The 21762-nt window shown below is 41.8% G+C and overlaps 1 protein-coding gene across 3 annotated transcripts; it reads left to right on the top strand.

Annotated features, from left to right (window-relative positions):
• Positions 1-4459: 4459 nt before the first annotated feature.
• LOC110524390 (tetratricopeptide repeat protein 39C) lies at positions 4460-20447 on the top strand. 3 transcript variants are annotated; one of them, XR_002473580.2, is made up of 15 exons: positions 4460-4596; positions 5823-5871; positions 9797-9925; positions 10353-10467; positions 10690-11050; positions 13533-13701; positions 13846-13939; positions 14076-14183; positions 14294-14403; positions 14520-14643; positions 15342-15439; positions 17047-17151; positions 17269-17307; positions 17444-17635; positions 19268-20447. XR_002473580.2 is itself a non-coding variant. In XM_036978134.1 (15 exons), the coding sequence occupies exons 1-14, from the start codon at positions 4460-4462 to the stop codon at positions 17546-17548; spliced, it is 1743 nt and encodes a 580-aa protein (XP_036834029.1). In that variant the 3' UTR covers position 17549; positions 19268-20447. The 3 variants fall into 3 exon arrangements, 2 of the variants coding, with proteins under 2 accessions (XP_036834029.1, XP_036834030.1); XM_036978134.1 differs by having other exon boundaries at positions 17444-17549; XM_036978135.1 differs by lacking the exons at positions 4460-4596; positions 5823-5871; positions 19268-20447 and adding an exon at positions 7128-7190 and having other exon boundaries at positions 17444-18950.
• Positions 20448-21762: the final 1315 nt, after the last annotated feature.

Raw genomic sequence — 21762 nt, 5'->3', positions numbered from 1 at the left:
AGGCAATGTTTTCTAAATGTTTTATGAATTGAACATTAACATGTTTTCAATTACAGTGAGAGTGACTTTGGTGTATTTTATGAATTAACAGGAAAAATATCTTCATCAAGATGAGCTGGCACACAAGTCAACCCTAGTGAGGCTAAAATATAATTGATTTGATCTCAAAACCATGTCTGATATTGATCACTGAACAATACTTGCTGCTGTATATCAAAAACTACAATTGCACAATCTGTTACAATATACTAAAAGTTGAAGTTTAACCAAATGCTTGTTAAAACCAGTAAAAGGAATTCCAAACTTTACACCTGAACAATTTTCTCAATATTATGATAGGACTGCAGACAAAATGTATGTACTAATGAGTAATAAAATCCAATATGGCATGCCATATAGTCATCATTAAGACTAGGAAGAAGAAGATTATGTTATGGGGTTCTAGACTCTCCTTCTAGGCTGACTGCTGTAGTCTACTGAGGTTAGTTCTGCACAAAGCTAGGACCCCCTGGCTTGGCACACATCATTTATTCATGCAGGGTGCACTAATGTGTGTCTAATGCACGTCTGGACTTAGCGCATACTGCGACCAGGGACTGCTGAGTCCAGACAACTTCTTCTCTCTTCCTCTATCCACTCTGTATCTCAATCTTGTACATCAAATACAACATAATGAAATGCTAATGTCAATATGCAGGATCCTTTTGATTAGTTTATATTGTCCTCATAGTTGGGGACACACCCTTGTCACATATCTCACAGCACCTGTCTGTGCTTGCAATCCAGGAAGAAAGGAACAACAAAGAGGTGGATACATAATATATATATATATATATAGATAGATAGATAGATAGATAGATAGATAGATAGATAGATAGATAGATAGATATATATATATTAATTAAATACAGTATTTAATTCTAAACCAGGGGTCTCAAACATTTTCTAGCATGAAAGCTATACTACATGACCAAAGATATGTGGACACCTGCTCATCGAACATCTCATTCCAAAATCATGGGCATTAATATGCTATAACAGCCTCCCTCCTCTCTCTCCAGTCAAGTTCTTCCACACCAATCTCAACAAGAAATTTCTGTATGGACCTCATTTTCTGCACGGGGGCATTGTCATGCTGAAACAGGAAAGGGCCTTCCCCAAACTGTTGCCACAAAGTTGGAAGCACAAAATCGTTTATAAAGTAATTGTATGCTGTAGAGTTAAGCAATAGCCAAATCCACTAAGTTGAAAAGGTGTCCACATACTTTAGTATATATAGTGTACATTAAAAAAATAAACCATGTCGCGAGCAACTGATTTTTTTCTATACTGAGCAAAAATATAAACGCAACATGTAACAAAGATTCTACTGAGTTACAGTTCACCCCCTCTAGGTGTCGCCCATCTTCCCCATTATCCCCTGTGTATTTATACCTGTGTTCTCTGTTTGTCTGTTGTCAGTTTGTCTGGTTTGTCAAGTCAACCAGCGGTTTTGTGTCTCAGCGCCTGCTTTTTCCAGTCTCTCTTTTTCTCGCCCTCCTGGTTTTGACTCTTGCCTGTCCTGACTCTGAGCCCGCCTGCCTGACCACTCTTCCTGACCACTCTGCCTGCCCCCGAGCCTGCACCCGAGCCTGCCTGCTGACCTGTACCTTTGCCCCACCTCTGGATTATTGACCTCTGCCTACCCTGAGCCTGCCTGGCGTCCGGTTCCGTTGCCCCACCTCTGGTTTACTGACCCCTGCCTGCCTTGACCTGTCTATTGATTGCCCCTGTTTGATTAATAAACCATCGTTAATTTGATGTTGTGGATCAGAAAACCAGTCATTATCTGGTGTGACCACCATTTGCCTCATGCAATGTGACACATCTGCTTCGCACAGAGTTGATCAGGCTGTTGATTGTGGCCTGTGGAATGTTGTCCCACTCAAATCAAATCAAATTGATTTATAAAGCCCTTCTTACATCAGCTGATATCTCAAAGTGATGTACAGGAATCCAGCCTAAAACCCGAAAAAGCAAGCAATGCAGGTGTAGAAGCACGGTGGCTAGGAAAAACTCCCTAGAAAGGCCAGAACCTAGGAAGAAACCTAGAGAGGAACCAGGCTATGAGGGGTGGCCAGTCCTCTTCTGGCTGAGCCGGGTGGAGATTATAACAGAACATGGCCAAGATGTTCAAATGTTCATAGGTGAACAGCAGGGTCAAATAATAATAATCACAAGGGTGCAACAGGTCAGCACCTCAGAAGTAAATGTCAGTTGGCTTTTCATAGCCGATCATTCAGAGTATCTCTACCGCTCCTGCTGTCTCTAGAGAGTTGAAAACAGCAGGTCTGGGACAGGTAGCACGTCCGGTGAAAAGGTCAGGATTCCATAGCCGCAGGCAGAACAGTTGAAACTGGAGCAGCAGCATGGCCAGGTGGACTGGGGACAGCAATGAGTCATCAGGCCAGGTAGTCCTGAGGCATGGTCCTAGGGCTCAGGTCCTCCGAGAGAGAGAAAGAGAGAGAGTTAGCGAGAGCATACTTAAATTCACACATGACACCGGATAAGGCAGGAGAAATACTCCAGATATAACAGACTGGCCCTAGCCCCCCAACACATAAACTACTGCAGCACAAATACTGTAGAGAAAGAAAGCCTCTTCAAAGGCTGTGCAAAGTTGCTGGATATTGGAGGGAATTGTAAAACACTGCTTTACACATCAATTCAGATCATCCCAAACATGCTCTATGGGTGACATGTCTGGTGAGTATGCAAGCCATGGAAGAACTGATACACTTTCAGCTTCCAGGAATTGTGTTCAGATCCTTGCTACATGGGGCTGTGAATTATCATGCTGAAACATGAGGTGATGGCGGTACATGAATGGCATGACAATGGGCCTCAGGATCTCGTCACGATATCTCTGTGCATTCAAATTGTCGTTGATAAATTGCAATTGTGTTCATTGCCCATACCATAACCCCGCCGCCACCTTGGGGCACTCTGTTCACAACGTCGACATCAGCAAACCGCTTGCCCACACGATGCAATACAAGTCGTTTACTGTTGTGAGGCCGGTTGGATGTACTGCCAAATTCTCTAAAACAACATTGGAGGTGGCTTATGGTAGAGAAATGAACATTAAATTATCTGGTAATATCTCTAGACATTTCTGCAGTCAGCATGCCAATTGCATGCCCCCAAAACTTGAGACATCTGTGGAATTGTGTTGTGTGACAAAACTGCACATTTTAGAGTGGCCTTTTGTTGTTCCCCAGCACAAGGTGCACCTATGTAATGATCATGCTGTTTAATCAGCTTTCTGATATGCCACACCTGTCAGGTGGCTGGATTATCTTGGGAAAGGAAGAAAGGCTCACTAACAGGGATGTAAATACATTTGAGCACAACATTTGAGAGAAAAAATAGATGAGGTCTGGAAGGGGAAAAACGAATTTCGATTTTTCTCCTGTGAGATACATTCAGCCTCTTGCGAATTGGAGGACAATTATGAAACACAGAGATATGAAATCTATCTATTATATATATATATATATATATATATATATATATATATATATATATATATTAGTTCATTTTTGGGGGGAAGCGTGGCTTCCCTTGGCATCCATGAATACACGCCACTGCCTCTCAACGCTGAAGATTGTGAGGCGTGTGTAGCCTTTGATCTGATGTGACCACTGGTTGGGTTGGACCATTGGATGTGACAGTTCCCTGCTGTTGTTTTGATGCTCGCGCCTATTGGCTGGCTGTGAGGTGAAAGGTTGTTGCTGTCATCAAATTTGCTCTGAGAAGGGGGGCAGAGCAGGACATAGGAAATGGTACTGATGAGAGGAAATAGCCAGCAGGCAGGGGAAGCTGAGCCAGCACACAGTGCGATGGCAGGTTGCTGATTTACCACAGCAGCCTTCATCTTTGAAACCTCCTACTAGATGCGCTATGCTATACGTTATGACGACAATCAGTTTTTCGACTGACGACAATCATTGCGTGGGGCAGACAAAAAAGCTAAACAGCCCTTTCTTCTTGTTATGTAATAGCATAAAACACAGCAAGCAGAGGGGACTTTGACTTTGTGCATTGCAAATATCATGACGACCAGCTAGCACATTGTAAATTACGAGGAAGAACAGCTATGTCTAAATGAATGTATACCTATTTTAATCTTAGAAATAGCATGTAAAGGGTGCATTGTGTGCATTTGCACGAAGCTCGGATGGAGGATTAATTTACCGGTGACCAATTTGAGTCGCCTTCTGAAGAGGTTTATCGCTGCACTGGTGTGATTCCTTCAGAATTTTGGCCGAAAGGAGCGTCTCTCACCTCATTTGTAAGGATATGCCGGAACAGTGTCATCATCAATAACCAAGTCGGGATAGTCTACTGGGAAGATTCATTTTGGAATCACATTTTGTTGAATATATTAATTATATCAAGCAGACGATAGGCATAAACAATGGCGGGCCCGGAGCAGTCCCAGCAGGTAGAGCAGAAAGCTGAGCCCATAGACGACGCTGAGCTCGCTCTTCAAGGTATCAACATGCTTCTCAACAACGGATTCAAGGAGAGCAACGAGCTTTTCAGAAAATATAGGTGAGATATTCTTCCTGGCCTTCATAATTTCATAAAACGTAGCCTATTATATGATCATATGTAGGTAAAGCAATATGCTGCACCTATCTAATCATGACAGATAACCTTGAATCATTATTAAATATTCACATGGTAGTAGCAAATGTACCCCCCAGCAAATTGAAGGTTGGACAGAAATATTGATAAAACATCAGAGCTCAGCATATTTCCTTTGAGATCGTACCCATCAGAGCCATACAGGCTATTTTATATTTTAGGCTTATACAAGGCTTTGTTATCATTAAAGTATTATAATCTCAGTGGCCAATTGCATCAGTAATTCCCCAAACACACTGTCCAACTAAAGTCCAAAACACAAAGACCATTTGTTCTCTTTGGTAGAACACACTGGTGCCAAACAGTGCATGACCATGGTTAGGCATAGTTTTATTTGAAATGTTTAGCCTGTTTGTACTTGTGATTATGATTATGTATTATTTGCTTTACCCTTTTTTTCCTCTTAAAGCTGCAGATGAATGTTATTGAGTTGGTGTAACATACTGCAGTGAAACAGGCAGAGAGCGTACAATATAGGCTAATGAAAGTCTAAATTTAAATCCAGTCCTGTCTCTTCAAACTACCCCCCCCCCCCCCCCCCCCCCCCCCCCCCCCAAACAAGAACAGAAACAGTAGGTTATGTACTACATGCTGGCTCTGACATTCCAAACAGTTGAAGGGGTAATGGTGACTGAGAAATGGAAGGATAGTGCACTGCACTCACAGCAATCCAGCTATTTTTGTGCCAACAGGAGAAACTTCCACCTACTGTGCTAATTTTAGCTCCCAGGATAATCAAGCCTTTCTCCCTCAATGAGTCGCTGATGATGCTGAAACAAAGGACTGAATGTCCCTCTCTGTAAAGCACTATGTGGGAAAACATATCTAGTGACTAAGAAGTTCATGGTTATTTTTATACCAATTTGATGAATGATTTTTGATAATCAATTATGATCTTTATCTTTAGTTTGTTTCCTTAGTAACACAACTTTTCCTCTTAGTTGATACTCAACATTCACTGGCTACTATTTCCCCTGCTTTCTTGAATTATGTTTGGTATTAGGCCGAAGTAACTGTCTCTATCGCTTACCCACTTCGTAAGTATTATATTATTTTTGTCGTCTTCTCCATACTTTCCATCCTTAACGTGTCTATCTCTCCCTTCCATTAACTCTGTCCTCTCTCTTCAGGACTCACAGTCCACTGATGAGCTTTGGGGCCAGTTTTGTCAGCTTCCTGGTGAGTTTCCTCAGACTGCATCTTGGCTGCAGTACAGATGTGTTGCCGTGACCCTTTGGTTGTTTTCCTGGAGATGGCTCACATCCTTTACTGACATTCTCTCTCATGACATCACCACAAGCATGCAAGCTAAGAGAGACAGGGCCAATTAAATGACTCATCCTAACAATGTTAGTGTGTGACATTACACCATACAGTGCATTGGGTGAGTTAGATGTGTCAAGACTTGACTCGACCCAATTTGTGAATGGATTACATCATCATGCCCACTATTGTCCATTTCCCCTCATTTTCAACTATTACCATAATGGATGCATCTTCAACTCATCAAAATAATTTAGCTGTGGAGACTATCACTCTCTTTGTAGTGATGTGTTTGACACTCTATTAGTCAGTCGGGGAAAAGAGAGAGAAGGCAACAGATTTTCTGTAAAATGGTCACAAAACAAAATCCCCCTGTCACTGCCCCTCATGTCAGAGTTGGAGCAACTATGAAGGCAGAGATGACTTCATTCTCCTCTGCCCTCCCATGCAACAAAATGCCTGGAAGGATAATGCATCAGTTAAAGGACCACTGATGCATAGAGGGCCTCATAGTTGCACAAATGAAACATCATTTAAATAATCTGAAAAGCAAACCACATATTTACCAGGGTGGAGGATGCATTCTGTATGTACAGTTGAAGTCAGAAGTTTACATACACTTAGGTTGGAGTCATTAAAACTCGTTTTTCAACCACTCCACACATTTCTTGTTAACAAACTATAGTTTTGGCACATCGGTTAGGACATCTACTTTGCATGACACAAGTAATTTTTTCAACAATTGTTTACAAACAGATTATTTCACTTAACTCACTGTATCACAATTCCAGTGGGTCAGAAGTTTATATACACTAAGTTGACTGTGCCTTTAAACAGCTTGGAAAATTCCAGAAAATGATGTCATGGCTTTAGAAGCTTCTGATAGGCTAATTGACATAATTTGAGTCAATTGTAGGTGTACCTGTGGATGTATTTCAAGGCCTACCGTCAAACTCGGTGCCTCTTTGCTTGACATCATGGGAAAATCAAGATAAGTCAGCCAAGACCTCAGAAAAAAATTTGGGTTCATTCTTAGGAGCAATTTCCAAACACCTGAAGGTACCACGTTCATCTGTACAGACAATGGTACGCAAGTATAAACACCACGCAGCCATCATACCGCTCAGGAAGGAGACGCGTTCTGTTTCCTAGAGATGAACGTACTTTGGTGCGAAAAGTGCAAATCAATCCCAGAACAACAGCAAAGGACCTTGTGAAGATGCTGGAGGAAACAGGTACAAAATTATCTAAATCCATTCAATCAATCAAATGTATTTATAAAGCCCTTCTTACATCAGCTGATGTCACAAAGTGATGTACAGAAACCCAGCCTAAAACCCCGAACAGCAAGCAATGCAGGTGTAGATGCATGGTGGCTAGGAAAAACTTCCTAGAAAAGCTCGAACCTAGGAAGAAACCTAGAGAGGAACCAGGCTATGAGGGGTGGCCAGTCCTCTTCTGGCTGTGCCTGGTGGAGATTATAACAGAACATGGCTAAGATGTTCAAATGTTCATAGATGACCAGCAGGGTCAAGTAATAATAATCACAGTGGTTGTTGAGGGTGCAACAGGTCAGCACCTCAGGAGTAAATGTCAGTTGGCTTTTCATAGCCGATCATTCAGAGTATCTCTACCGCTCCTGCTGTCTCTAGAGAGTTGAAAACAGCAGGTTTGGGACAGGTAGCACATCCGGTGAACATTTCAGGGTTCCATAGCCGCAGGCAGAACAGTTGAAACTGGAGCAGCAGCACAGCCAGGTGGACTGGGGACAGCAAGCCAGTAGTCCTGAGGCATGGTCCTAGGACTCAGGTCCTCCGAGAGAGAGAATTAGAGAGAGCATACTTAAATTCACACCGGATAAGACAGGAGAAATACTCCAGATATAACAGACTGACCCTAGCCCCCTAACACATGAAGTACTGCAGCATAAATACTTGAGGCAGAGACAGGAGGGGTCGGGAGACACTGTGGCCCCATCCAACAATATCCCCGGACAGGGCTAAACAGGCAGGATATAACCCCACCAATTTTGCCAAAGCACAGCCCCCACACCACTAGAGGGATATCTTCAACCACCAACTTACCATCCTGAGACAAGGCCGAGTATAGCCCACGAAGATCTCCATCACGGCACAACCCAAGGGGGGGCGCCAACCCGGACAGGAAGATCACGTCAGTGACTCAACCCACTCAAGTGATGCACCCCTCCTAGGGACGGCATGGAAGAGCACCAGTAAGCCAGTGACTCAGCCCCTGTAATAGGGTTAGAGGCAGAGAATCCCAGTGGAGAGAGGGGAGTAAAACAAGTCCTATATCGACATAACCTGAAAGGCTGCTATGCAAGGAAGAAGCCTCTGCTCCAAAACCACCATAAAAAAGCCAGACTACAGTTTGCAACTGCACTTGGGGACAAAGATCGTACTTTTTGGAGAAATGTCCTCTGGTCTGATGAAACAAAAATAGAACTGTTTGGCCATAATGACCATCGTTAAGTTTGGAGGGAAAAGGTGGACGCTTGCAAGCCGAAGAACACCATCCCAACCGTGAAGCACGGGGGTGGCAGCATCTTGTTGTGGGGGTGCTTTGCTGCAAGAGGGACTGGTGCACTTCACAAAATAGATGGCATCATGAAGAGGGAAAATGATGTTGAAATATTGAAGCAACATCTCAAGATATCATTCAGGAAGTTAAAGCTTGGTCGCAAATGGGCCTTCCAAATGGACAATGACCCCAAGCATACTTCCAAAGTTGTGGCAAAATGGCTTCAGGACAACAAAGTCAAGGTATTGGAGTGGGCAGAACTGAAAAAGCGTGTGCAAGCAAGGAGGCCTACAAAGCTGACTCGGTTACACCAGCTCTGTCTGGAGGAATGGGCCAAAATTAACCCAAGTTAAACAATTTAAAGGCAATGCTACCAAATACAAATTGAGTTTATGCAAACTTCTGACCCACTGGGAATGTGATGAAAGAAAAAAAAGCTGAAATGAATCATTCTCGACTATTATTCTGACATTTCACATTCTTAAAATAAAGTGGTGATCCTAACTGACCTAAAACAGGGAATTATTACTAGGATTGAATGTCAGGAATTTGTGAAACTGAGTTTAAATATATTTGGCTGAGGTGTATGTAAACTTCCGACTTCAACTGTATCTACGAATCAGTAGATTTATTTAATGACTTCCTCTCTGGGATTCTGGAATTGCTCCAGTTACTTATTCAAGTAAATGTTCTCTGACTGACAGTGTGATAAAAGACCACTGAATAAGAGATTGTTGACCAAACAGTGTGGCTCTCACACGTAACACACAGATACAATCCTGATGTCACCGTGTAACACACAGATACACACAATAGGGTCCCGATGTTTCAAGTTCAAATTTCTAGTTTTATTGTCAGGTGCACAAGTACAGTGAAATGCCTTTCTTGCAAGCTCTTTCCCAACAATGCAGTAATCAAAGTAATCAATATCAGTCATACTATAGAATAAACTAGAACAAAAACACACAAGAAATTGAAATAAGTAGAACACGAGAAAGTAAGTAAGCTATATACATGGTCCGTTCCAGGGTCTGTGCCAATGTCACTGTGTTCCATGTGCTGTGGCCTAGAAAGGGCTCTCTGTACTGAGCCTGCGTTGTGAAAGCATTGTGTAACCCCTGTGTTATAACCCTCCTTCAGTCCGATTACAACACACTTGTGGCCAATACACCCCAATGAAAACTCAATCTGGTCTTATTATTAATTAAATCTGGTCCTTATTGTTTTAATTCATTCCATGAGTGTTTTCAATGTGCCAGCGTTAGCTGAAATGCTCCAATGTGTTTGGGTGACGTTGCAGAATGCCATGATGACCTTTGAGGAGGAGAAGATGCAGACGGCGTGTGACGACCTGAGAACCACGGAGAAGCTGTGTGAGAGTGACAACGCTGGCGTCATAGAGACAATCAGGAACAAAATCAAGAAGAGCGTGAGTGGGTGACTGATTTCAGGCAGAGAAGCAGGCAGGCAGGCAGACAGATGTTTCATTTACATGGAGCATTTATGTTTAGGATATCCCAACATTGGTAATGTAGCATGCAAAGTTCTGTCTTGATTTCGGCTGTTAAATAATATAATTGTTGCCAGCTGTTTCAGTATCAATAATCAAAGCCAAAATGGAAACAATATCTTTGTTAACCATCTTCTATATTGAGCGTGATACTGGCAACTATGAGATCATGTCAAACCCACACTAAATGTAATTGGTGTAACTCTCTGAAATAGAATGAAGGAATAGAATGGATACCTGTTTATGATCAACACGGGGCTTCTTCATTGCATAGCTGGACTGACTGATGGTTTAGTTGAGAGTTGATCAGATAATGACCAGACTGCTGTGTGTTTCTGTCTGTCAGTTGGAGTCCCAGAGGTCAGCGGTCGTGGTTGTGGACCGCCTGCAACGACAGATCATTGTGGCCGACTGCCAGGTTTACCTCGCTGTGCTTTCCTTCGTCAAGCAGGAGCTCTCATGTAATGTATCATTTGTTGAATCCACAATCATTCAATAACAACTGTAATGCAAAATGGATCTTAACTAAATTATTTCGGAGACATTTTCTATTCTATAATGTGATATGATTAATACCAGTCTACTGATTTTGGAAAACAAGTAAAATAGGAATCATGAGAGTTAACTGGATTTAACTTTCCATCTCCACTGGACTGCCTCTTACAGTATCTTCTCCACAACAGCGTACATCAAAGGAGGCTGGATCCTCCGTAAGGCCTGGAAGATGTACAATAAGTGCCACAGTGACATCAGTCAGCTGCAGGAGACCTGTGTGAGGCGCTGTTCCTCCCATGAGGAGGATCTGTCCTCAGACCAGGCCAATCACAACTCCCCAGTGGAGGGTGCTGTGACTGAAGAGGCCCTGGACCGGCTCAAGGGCTCCGTCAGCTTCGGCTACGGCCTCTTTCACCTCTGCATCTCTATGGTACCACCACACCTACTCAAGATCATAAACCTGCTGGGTTTCCCTGGTGACCGTCTCCAGGGTTTGTCCTCCCTCATGTATGCCAGTGAGAGTAAGGACATGAAGGCCCCACTAGCTACGTGAGTATGAGTAATACATCACTTCTGAGAGGGAGAGAGCGACTTACTACACTAACTAAAAACCCAACAACAATTTCAAAATTTTTACTGAGTTACACTTCATATAAGGGAATCTGTCGATTAAAATAAATTCATTCGGCCATAATCTATGGATTTCACATCACTGGGAATACAGATAATCAATCATCTGTTGGTCACAGATACCTTAAAAAAAGGTAGGGGCGTGGATCAGAAAACCAGTCAGTATCTGGTGTGAGTGCCATTTGCCTCATCCTGCGCGACACATCTCCTTTGCATAGAGCTGGCGTTGTTACACGGGGTCTGCGGTTGTGAGGCCGGTTGGACATACTGCCAAAATCAAAAATGATATTGGAGGCGGCTTATGGTAGAGAAATTAACATTCAATTCTCTGGCAACACCTCTGGTGGACATTACTGCAGTCAGCATGCCAATTGCACGCTCCCTCAAAACTTGAGACATTTGTGGCATTGTGTTGTGTAACAAAACTGCACATTTAAGAGTGGCCTTTTATTGTCCCCAACACAAAGTTCACCTGTGAGTGTTCATGCTGTTTAATCAGCTTCTTGATATGCCACACCTGTCAGGTGGATGGATTATCTTGGCAAAGGGGAAATGCTCACTAACAGGGATGTAAACAAATTTGCGGCCAAAATTTGAGAGAAATAAGCTTTTTGTGTGTATGGAACATTTTTGGGATCTTTTATATCAGCTCTTGAAACATGGGACCAACACTTTACATGTTGCATTTATATTTTTGTTCAGTGTAGTAGTTGAAGGGAATGACATTCAAGCAAAGGGAGAAGGAAAGGGATAATGTTATTGTTATAATGTTACTTATTCCACATTTTGTTGTGTTACAGCCTGAATTAAAACATTTATAAAATACGTTTTTTTCTCTCACCCATCTACACCATAACCCCATAATGACAAAGTGAACACGTTTTTTTTACAAATGGATTGAAAATAAATACAGAAATATCTCATTTACATAAGTGTTCGTACCCCTGGGACAATACTTTGTAGAAGCACCTTTCTCTAAGAGTCTCTAAGCCCTTTTTTGCGATCCATTGGAAAAACCTCCCTGGTCTTTGTGGTTGAATCTGTGTTTGCAATTCACTACTCGATTGAGGGACCTTGTGTGGGGTACAGAGATACGCTATTCATAGAAAATGATTGAACAACCTATTATGTCATTTGTTCAGCACATTTTTACTCCTGAACTTATTTAGACTTGCCATAACAAAGGTTTTGAATACTTATTGGCTCAAGACAGTTTCTTTGAATTGATTAACTTCTAACATTTTCTACAAACAAAATTCCATTTAGACATTGTGGGGTATTGTGTGTAGATCAGTGACACAATCCCAATGTAATCAATTGAAAAATCAGGCTGTAACACAACATAATGTGGAGGGGTGAATACTTTCTGAAGGCACTGTAGATATGATGTCATCATTTGAAAGAAAAGCAGAGCACAGGTCTTGATTTAGATTTAGGATGATGTGTTGTTACTCTGCACGATGTGTTTCAGCTCATCTCTTTCCCAGCTCTTGGCAAAGTTCTTGTTCCTACTGTTTCATACATGGCCATCTGTTTTGTCATAACTCATAGAGGATCACAGTGGCATATTATAATCATAGCGTATTTATTCTGTGTGTAATACAGGGAACCAGGGACAGGTTGTCACGATCGTTGTAATGATGAGACCAAGGCGCAGCATGAATAGAGTTCCACATATTTTTTATGAACTGAAACTCACCAAAACAAAACAACAAACAACCAAACGAAACGCTACTGGTGTGCACACAGGCACCTAACTGTAGACAAGATCCCACACCAGAAAGTGGGAAAAAGGGCTGCCTAAATATGATCCCCAATCAGAGACAACGATAAACAGCTATCTCTGATTGGGAACCAAATCAGGCCAACATAGACATACAAAACCCCTAGACATACAAAAACCTTAGACATACAAAAAAAACTAGACATACAAAAACCTAGAGTACCCACCCTAGTCACACCCTGACCTAACCAAAATATATAGAAAACAGAGATATCTAAGGTCAGGGCGTGACACAGGTGTTTGTTGTAAAATGTAACATTTGAAGTCATAGAGAATTGGGGACATATTGAGTACAATTGCATGCTGTCAGTGGCAGTTGAGTGGTGACTTATGATGACTAGTAGATCTAAGAATAGCAATAATCATTCCCATGTGGTGAAAAATAGCCCTGAAACAAACTACCATTTGCTATTTATGAAATTTAGATGGTGTTTTACCAAATTGCTGCAGTGGGGTTTTGTTCGATACGGCATCTTTACAAAGCTCTAATTTGACAAGAAAAGAAACCTTGTTGCATGTTAACTACCTAAGAACTTGAATGTACTGTAATCGATATTTATTAAAAACATCTTAAATTGTCATTCAAACAAACCGTTTGCATCTCTCTTCCCTGCCCAGGTTGGCCCTCCTGTGGTACCACACAGTAGTGCTGCCCTTTTTTGCACTGGATGGTTCTGACACTCAGGCAGGCCTGGAGGAAGCCAAGGCCATTCTGCAGAGGAAGGCTGTGGTCTACCCCAATTCCTCCCTCTTCATGTTCTTTAAAGGACGTGTTCAGAGGTTAGAGGTGAGCATGGGGTCATCTGAAGGTTAAATAACAGTATGTTGCCACTTAGTGTTGTACAGGACAGTAAGTGGTTGTAGCTCGTAATTGTGTCAAGTGATGAGTTGTGTGCTATCTCCATCTCATCTATATCTCATCTATCTCCAGTGCCAAATTAACAGTGCGCTCGTGTCCTTCCATGATGCACTAGAGCTGGCATCAGACCAAAGAGAGATCCAGCACGTGTGTCTCTATGAAATCGGTACTTGTTAACCTCACATACATGCATGCCAACTTTCAAATGAGCACCCAGACATGCAAACACTCATCATGTACTGTTTACAGTCACTGAGAGACAAATCCATCTGTTGTACCTATTTGTCTTGTCTTGATTTCAGGCTGGTGCAGTATGATAGAGATGAACTTTGAGGATGCATTCAGGTCATTTGAGAGGCTGAAGAATGAGTCCCGGTGGTCCCAGTGTTACTATGCCTACCTGACTGGAGGTGAGAGAGCCACTGCCCAGGAACTTGTGGAGCATTGATCGATCATCATCATTTCATCTTTATCTTCTCAAAGTTATCTCACACTCTAAACCCCCCCCCCCTTTGTACAGTATGTCAGGGAGCTGCAGGGGACTTGGATGGTGCCAAGTGTGTCTTCAAAGATGTCCAGAAACTGTTCAAGAGGAAGAACAACCAGATTGAGCAGTTTGCCCTTAAGAGGGTGGGTCATTTTCATCTAAGTGTGTTTACCATGTCTTTATCCACTCTTTGTGAAACTAATAATCATGAATCCTCTCCCTTTCTCTGCCTTGGCCTCTCTGCCTCACCCTACTGCAGGCGGAGAGACTGAGGAAGATGTCTCCCACCAGAGAGCTGTGCATTCTGGGAGTCATAGAGGTGCTGTACCTGTGGAAGGCTCTGCCCAACTGCTCCTCCTCCAAACTTCAGCTCATGAATCAGGGTAAGGGCTGGAGCCCAACCTTTATCATCCTTCACATGTCATCATATCTAAACAGCAATACAACAGGCATAAGCTTTTTATTACACTATCAAAAAATATGAAATTCTTAAATGCTTCCTAGAGAGAAGACTGAATCTCTTTACCCTGTTTTCTCCCCAATTTCGTGGTGTCCAATTGGTAGTTAGTCTTGTCTCATCTCTGCAACTTCCATACGGACTCGGGAGAGGTGAAGGTTGAGAGCCGTGCGTCCTCCACAACACAACCCAACCAACCAAGCCGCACCGCACTGCTTCTTGACACAATGCCCACTTAACCCAAAAGCCAGCCGCACCAATGTGTCGGAGGAAACATCGTACACCTGGCGACCGTGTCAGCGTGCACTGCGCCCGGCCCACCAGTATGCGATGGGACATGGACATCCCTGCCGGCCAAACCCTCCCCTAACCCGGATGACACTGAACCAATTGTGCGCCGCCCCATGGGTCTCCCGGTCGCGACAGAGCCGGGACTCAAACCCAGAAACTCTAGTGGCACACCTAGCACTGCGATGCAGTGCCTTAGACCACAGCGCCACTCAGGAGGCCTGAATCTCTTAGTTAAGGAGTTTCCTATGACACAGTGGGGTGCTAACCACTGTACTAACAGATTGTAAAGTATTGTACAATTTCTGTTTAAGACATCGTTCCCTCTCGTTTTAGTGTTACAGAGTGTGGATGACGCATCGTGCAGGGGTCTGAAAAACCTCCTTCTTGGTTCCATTCACAAATGCCATGGAAATAATAAAGATGCTATCCAGGTAATTAGATAATTTGTACCTAAGCACATTATTGTACTATCATTATATTATCATATGCCAGTACAAACAATGAAGCACTTATTAGTTATTCATTATCTAGGTATTTGTGCTGAATTACAGTGAATCATAAAGTATTCAGACCCCTTGACTTTTTCCACATTTTGTTACGTTACAGCCTTATTCTAGAATGGATTAAATAAAAAAATCCTCATCAATCTACATACAATGACAAAGTGAAAACAGGTGTTTATAAATTGTTGAAAATATCTAAAAAATAAAACACAGTAATGCCTTATTTATATAAGTATTCAGACCCTTTGCTATGAGACTCGAAATTGAGCTCGGGTGCATCCTGTTTCCATTGATCATCCTTGAGATGTTTCTACAACTTGATTGGAGTCCACTTGTGGTAAATTCAATTGATTTGATATGATTTGGAAAGGCACACCTGTCTATATAAGGTCCCACAGTTAACAGTTCATGTCAGAGCAAAAACCAAGCCATAAGGTTGAAGAAATTGTCCGTGGAGCTCCGAGACAGGATTGTGTCGAGGCACAACATTGAAGGTCCCCAAGAACACAGTGCCTCCATCATTTTTAAATATAAGATGTTTAGAACCACCAATAATCTTGGTTGCCGCCCGGCCAAACTGAGCAATCGGGGACGAAGGGCTTTGATCAGGGCCTGATCGTCACTCTGACAGAACTCCAGAGTTCCTCTGTGGAGATGGGAGAACCTTTCAGAATGACAACCATCTCTGCAGCACTCCACTAATCAGGCCTTTATGGTAGAGTGGCCAGACGGAAGCCACTTCTCAGTAAAAGGCACATGACAGCCCGCTTGGAGTTTGCCAAAATGGCACCTAAAGACTCTCAGACCATGAGAAACAATATTCTCTGGTCTGATGCAACCAAGATTGAACACGTTGGCGTCAATGCCAAGCGTCACGTCTGGAGGAAACCTGGCACCATCCCTATGGTGAAGAATTGTGGTGGCAGCATCATGCTGTGGGGATGTTTTTCAGTGGCAGGGACTGGGAGACTAGTCAGGATCAAGGGAAAGATGAACGGAGAAAAGTACAGAGAGATATTGATGAAAACCTGCTCCAGGAGTGGCTTCGGTAGAAGTCTCTAAATGTCCTTGAGTGGTCCAGCCAGAGCCTGGACTTGAACCCAATCAAACATCTCTGGAGAGACCTGAAAATGACTGTGCAGCGACGCTCCCCATTCAATCTGACAGAGATTGAGAAGATCTGCAGAGAAGAATGGGATAAATTCCCCAAAAACAGGTGTGCCAAGCTTGTAGTGTCATACCCAAGAAGACTCAAGGCTGTAATTGCTGCCAAAGGTGCTTCAACAAAGTACTGAGTAAAGGGTCTGAATAGTAAATGTGATATTTCAGGTTTTCATTTTTAATACATTTGGAAAAACTTGTTTTTTCTTTGTCATTATGTATTGTGTATAGATTGATGAGGGAGAAAAAACGATTTAATACATTTTATAATAAGGCTGTAATGTAACCATTTGGAAAAAGCCAAGGGGTCTAAATACTTTCTGAATGCCCTGTATATCATTAGATTTTCCTTTGATCTTTCTCCTCACATCTAGTCGTTCCAGCTGGCAGCCAGAGATGAGTTTGGTCGACAGACCAACTCTTATGTGCAGCCATACTCCTGCTATGAGCTTGGATGTGTCCTGCTTGCCAAGCCAGAGGTGAGGATATCTCAACTCAGACAATATGTGCATGTGGGTGTTTGTGTTCAACATTTAATTAAGGAATTTATCTCAATAAACAAATGAGATTTTGTTTTGCATTGTGTTTCTATCCAGACGGTGGGAAAAGGGAGAGCTTTTCTGCTTCAGTCAAAGGTACATTTATCAGATTATATAAAAATATGAATAGTTAGCAATTTCCTGTTTTGAAATTACTGGTACAAACAGCCTTTGTCTTAACACAGTCCATTCTAATTGTGAGCACGTCATTGTATTATTTGCTCTGCCACAGGAGGATTATGCAGGCTATGACTTTGAGAACAGACTTCACGTGCGCATCCACTCAGCCATGGCCTCGCTGAAGGAAGTGGTACCTCAAAGACCCGCCGACCACTGATGTAATGATCACTCAGCCTCCAGCTGTGCATTTGATGATACGGGAAGCATGGCTTTTACTATACATTGAAAGCCATTCAAAACCACAGTATGTCAGTCTCATCAGACACATTTTTATTTTCTTATACACACATCCAAGTACAATAAACCAACAATTTCATAGTCAATACCAACAATTTCATAGTCAATACCAATCTAGTGTATTTGGGGGGTTTTAGCCTTGCAACCCCTCCTTCCATTCTGTGGACCATAGTAACTTCTTGAAGAGGCACACCTTATTCCCATTTCAGGTTTTCTTGACCATAGGTAGTAATAGTACAGTTAACAGTAGGAAACATTGTCAACAAACATTTTCATCATTAGATAACACTTTCAATGAGAAAGTGTTATAGTGAAGTCAAAGTGACAACAACCCTAAAAATGATTGAACAAGAACTTAGTGGCCTGCTACCTTGTGGTATTGTATCACCCAGCGTGCCATGGAACGCATACCATTAAGCAGTAAAACGTTTAATTTTGGAGTTTTTCTGACATTCACATTATAGCTTACAAGTAATATGCACAGCCAAATGTATTGTGACATTTTAGCACAATTTTAGTCCAAACAATGTTATAGATTAACATGATTTATTTTAGTTTCTAAGCAGTGGGCATTGATCTGCACACTATGCATACAATTGCAGGGGTATTAGTAACCCAGGGACCTGAAAGCTTATTTTCTACAACTGTAGATACTTTGGATGACAACACCCTTATCAGGACACAGAACACATTTATATTCATATTTACTCTGGTTTTTAAACAAAATGCAACAAGGTCCTATTAACTACAGGCATTGTAATAACCACGATAGGATTTAAGTTATTCAAACTGGACATTCAAGTTTGATATTCTGTCATTTTAGTGTGATCAGGCTTTTCTATCATCAGGCCACACTGATGACGAGTGAACCATTCAAGACAGTCTAAAACTAAATTGAAAGTGCAGGGTATTGTATCACTCTTTTTATAATCACTCTGAGGTGCAATAAAAGGCAAAGCAATAAAAAGCTAAAAGTCTACTCATTTTACACTGGAAGTTTCATTAGCTATTTCAAGTCCCACTTTACAAATAAACAAATTATAAAGGCTTAGCACAAGCACTACACAGCACAAATAATTTATTAGCAAATTCATACTATATGAGAGGTGATATAAACTGTCTTTACTTCATACTACAGGAAGGGTGATATAAACAGTCTTTAATTCATACTACATGAAGGGTGATATAAACTCTTTAATTCATACTATACTGAACAAAATTATAAACGCAATATGTAAAGTGTTGGTCCCATTTTTCATGAGCTGAAATAAAAGATCCCAGAAATGTTCCATACGCACAAAAAGCTTATTTCTCTCAAATGGTGTGAACAAATTTGTTTACATCCCTGTTAGTGAGCATTTCCCCTTTGCCAAGATAACCCATCCATCCACCTGACAGGTGTTACATATCAAGAAGCTGATTAAACAGCATGATCATTACACAGGTGAACCTTGTGCTGGGTACAATAAAAGGCCACTCTAAAATGTGCAGCTTTGTCACACAACACAATGCCACAGATGTCTCAAGTTTTGAAAGAGTGTGCAATTGGCATGCTGACAGCAGGAATGTCCACCAAAGCTGTTGCCAGAAAATTTAATGTTCAGTTCTCTACCATAAGCCACCTCCAATGTCGTTTTAGAGAATTTGGCAGTACATGCAACCGGCCTCACAACCGCAGACCCTGTGTAACCACGCCAGCCCAGGACCTCCACATCCGGCTTCTTCACGTGCGGGATCGTCTGAGGAGGGAAATGGGGGGGAGGGGGTATGTGCTGAGGAGTATTTGTCTCTGTAATAAAGCCTTAATATGTGGGAAAAAAACTCATCCTGAATGGCTGGGCCTGGCTTCCCAGTGGGTGGACCTGGCTCCCAAGTGGGTGGGCCTATGCCCTCCCAGGCCCACCCATGGCTATGCCCCTGCCCAATCGTGAAATCCATAGATTAGGGCCTATTGAATTTATTTCAATAGAGTGATTTCCTTCTACTCAGTAAAATCTTTGAAATTGTTAAATGTTAAATTAAATTGTTAAATGAACATGCCATACTAATAAAGGCATTTTAATTAATTATATGAAGAGTGCCTTGGTCCTCCTTTCTTTTTGATGACCAATTTACCCCTTTTACCAAAGAGCACCTTCTGTCTACCAAAATGTACTATTGTGTACCTTAGTAGCGCTTCCCTTCCTCCTCTTTCTACTTGTTAAATGTTGCGTTTCTGTTTCTGTTCAGTATACATGAAGGGGGATATAAACGGTCTTTGCATCTGGTGCTTGTCAAATGTGGAATAACTCTTTGCCACCCTTCATATAGCATGGTATATTATTATGAATGATTTCTGAAACATCTATATAGGCCTTGTGGTAAAGGGCTTGTGAAGGCTTCAACATGCTATGTTTCCTTTAAAGTGGGACTCTTTTTTTCATGTTCAAGGTTGTTTTTGAACATTGTTTTATCTACACTAAAGTCAGTCACTGACCTCCCATCTTTTCCTGTGATTGTGTAAAGGGATGTAAGATGTGGTGTGATGTATACCTTTTGACTACTGAGTGTGTGACCAGTAAGTGCTGGTATAAAGGAAGTTCACAGCTGTAAGAGAAAAGTGTATTAGAATGACATGTAATAAATAATGAGTTAAATGTCATTATATGTATACCAAAAAACGGGGACATTCCTTTCTTAGAAATGTGTTCTATCCACTTTGTTGTGGGGTTGTGGAGGATTATGTGGATAGAGATGGTTACATTGTAACAGGAAGTTGTTCCTATGTGGTGTCAGAGCCCTACATACTGTTCAATAAAGTGTTGTCAATTAATTCTGCATTTCGAATGAGCTGTTTCACTTTTATGCTGACAACATCCGTCTTGTGGCTTAATTTATGTCCATATGAAAAACTGAACCTTTTCTATAATTAGTTGGCACCATTTGGAGGTGGTGGCGGCAACTTCAGATGACATGTATTGTGTTCTAAAGCTCTGACGACATTCCCACGTGTGGGCGGGCCATGCCCGTTATTATGACGAACTGCATAATTGTATGTTTCTATATTTTTTACTGACGTATTACATTGTTACCTCTTGGTAAATTCATGTGACAACATATTTCTTTGCATTTGGAATACGGGAATAGAAAAGAGGACGTTTTTTTCGCAGAGTAAGTTAACCTAGGCCTACTTTTCAGACAAACGCAGACAAACTTGTATAGTTGCACGTAGAAATTAAAATGAAATATTCTCAGAAGCTGATGTGTTCCTTGTATAAAGTAATAGCCCGATATATTAGATTCATTTAATGTATATAATATTTCCCTTCAGGAGAATTATCTCAACGAGGTGATCCTCCGTTAAAGATGTCCTACAGATATTCCGCCAAAGTGCCTCCAGGCTTGATGACTCTTTTGGAAGGCCTCAGTCGGTCCGTGGTGAAAAGACGGCCAGAATCCATCTCACAGTTTGCTACCTTTTACTTCGCCGAGCTCTTGCACTTCAGGACAGGTACACATGTTTGTTGAGAATAACTACATTTTTTAAAACAAAATATCATGAAATATGTTGAGAAAACTGAAGTAACATGTTTCATTGCTATGTTGGACACAGAAAATCCAACTCTTGCCATCAACGACCTTGTGAGAGAATTCAATACAACTAAAGGTAGGCCTAACTAGATAATAGCCCATAATGATAAGGCCATACCCAAGTACCAAAACAGGTACCTGAAGAGTAGCCTACTGTAATAAAAATGGAAAGTCCATGGCAGCACAAGACATTAATAAATGTGACTATTACAAATCTCCTGGCTTTGTAAGAAATCACAATTCAAAGTCAATCAAATACCGTGACCCTTATATTTATTTTTCTCTTATAGTGCCTAAGTTCCCAAGTCATGGCATTGGAGCTGTGATTGCTCCGCTGGCAGTTCAGAATGAAAGTGCCACAGCAGTGTCTCCTGGTGGTCAATATGTCCAACCATTTGGAATTTACCCTCCAGATAGGATTTTCCAAACTCTTCCCAGTATTCCAGGAGTGGAGGAGCAGGATGCTGAGCAGCCCTGGGTCCACGGCCAGAACATTCTGTACACTGGCACAACGTTGCCTGGTCTATCAGGTTGCAAAGAAGCTGCAGAAGCAACCTCCCTGCC

The sequence above is a fragment of the Oncorhynchus mykiss genome, chromosome 5 (genome assembly GCF_013265735.2).
Source record: "Oncorhynchus mykiss isolate Arlee chromosome 5, USDA_OmykA_1.1, whole genome shotgun sequence".
NCBI lineage: Eukaryota > Metazoa > Chordata > Actinopteri > Salmoniformes > Salmonidae > Oncorhynchus > Oncorhynchus mykiss.
The sequence above is the reverse complement of the archived record's forward strand: the minus strand, read 5'-3'. Positions and strand labels throughout refer to the sequence as shown.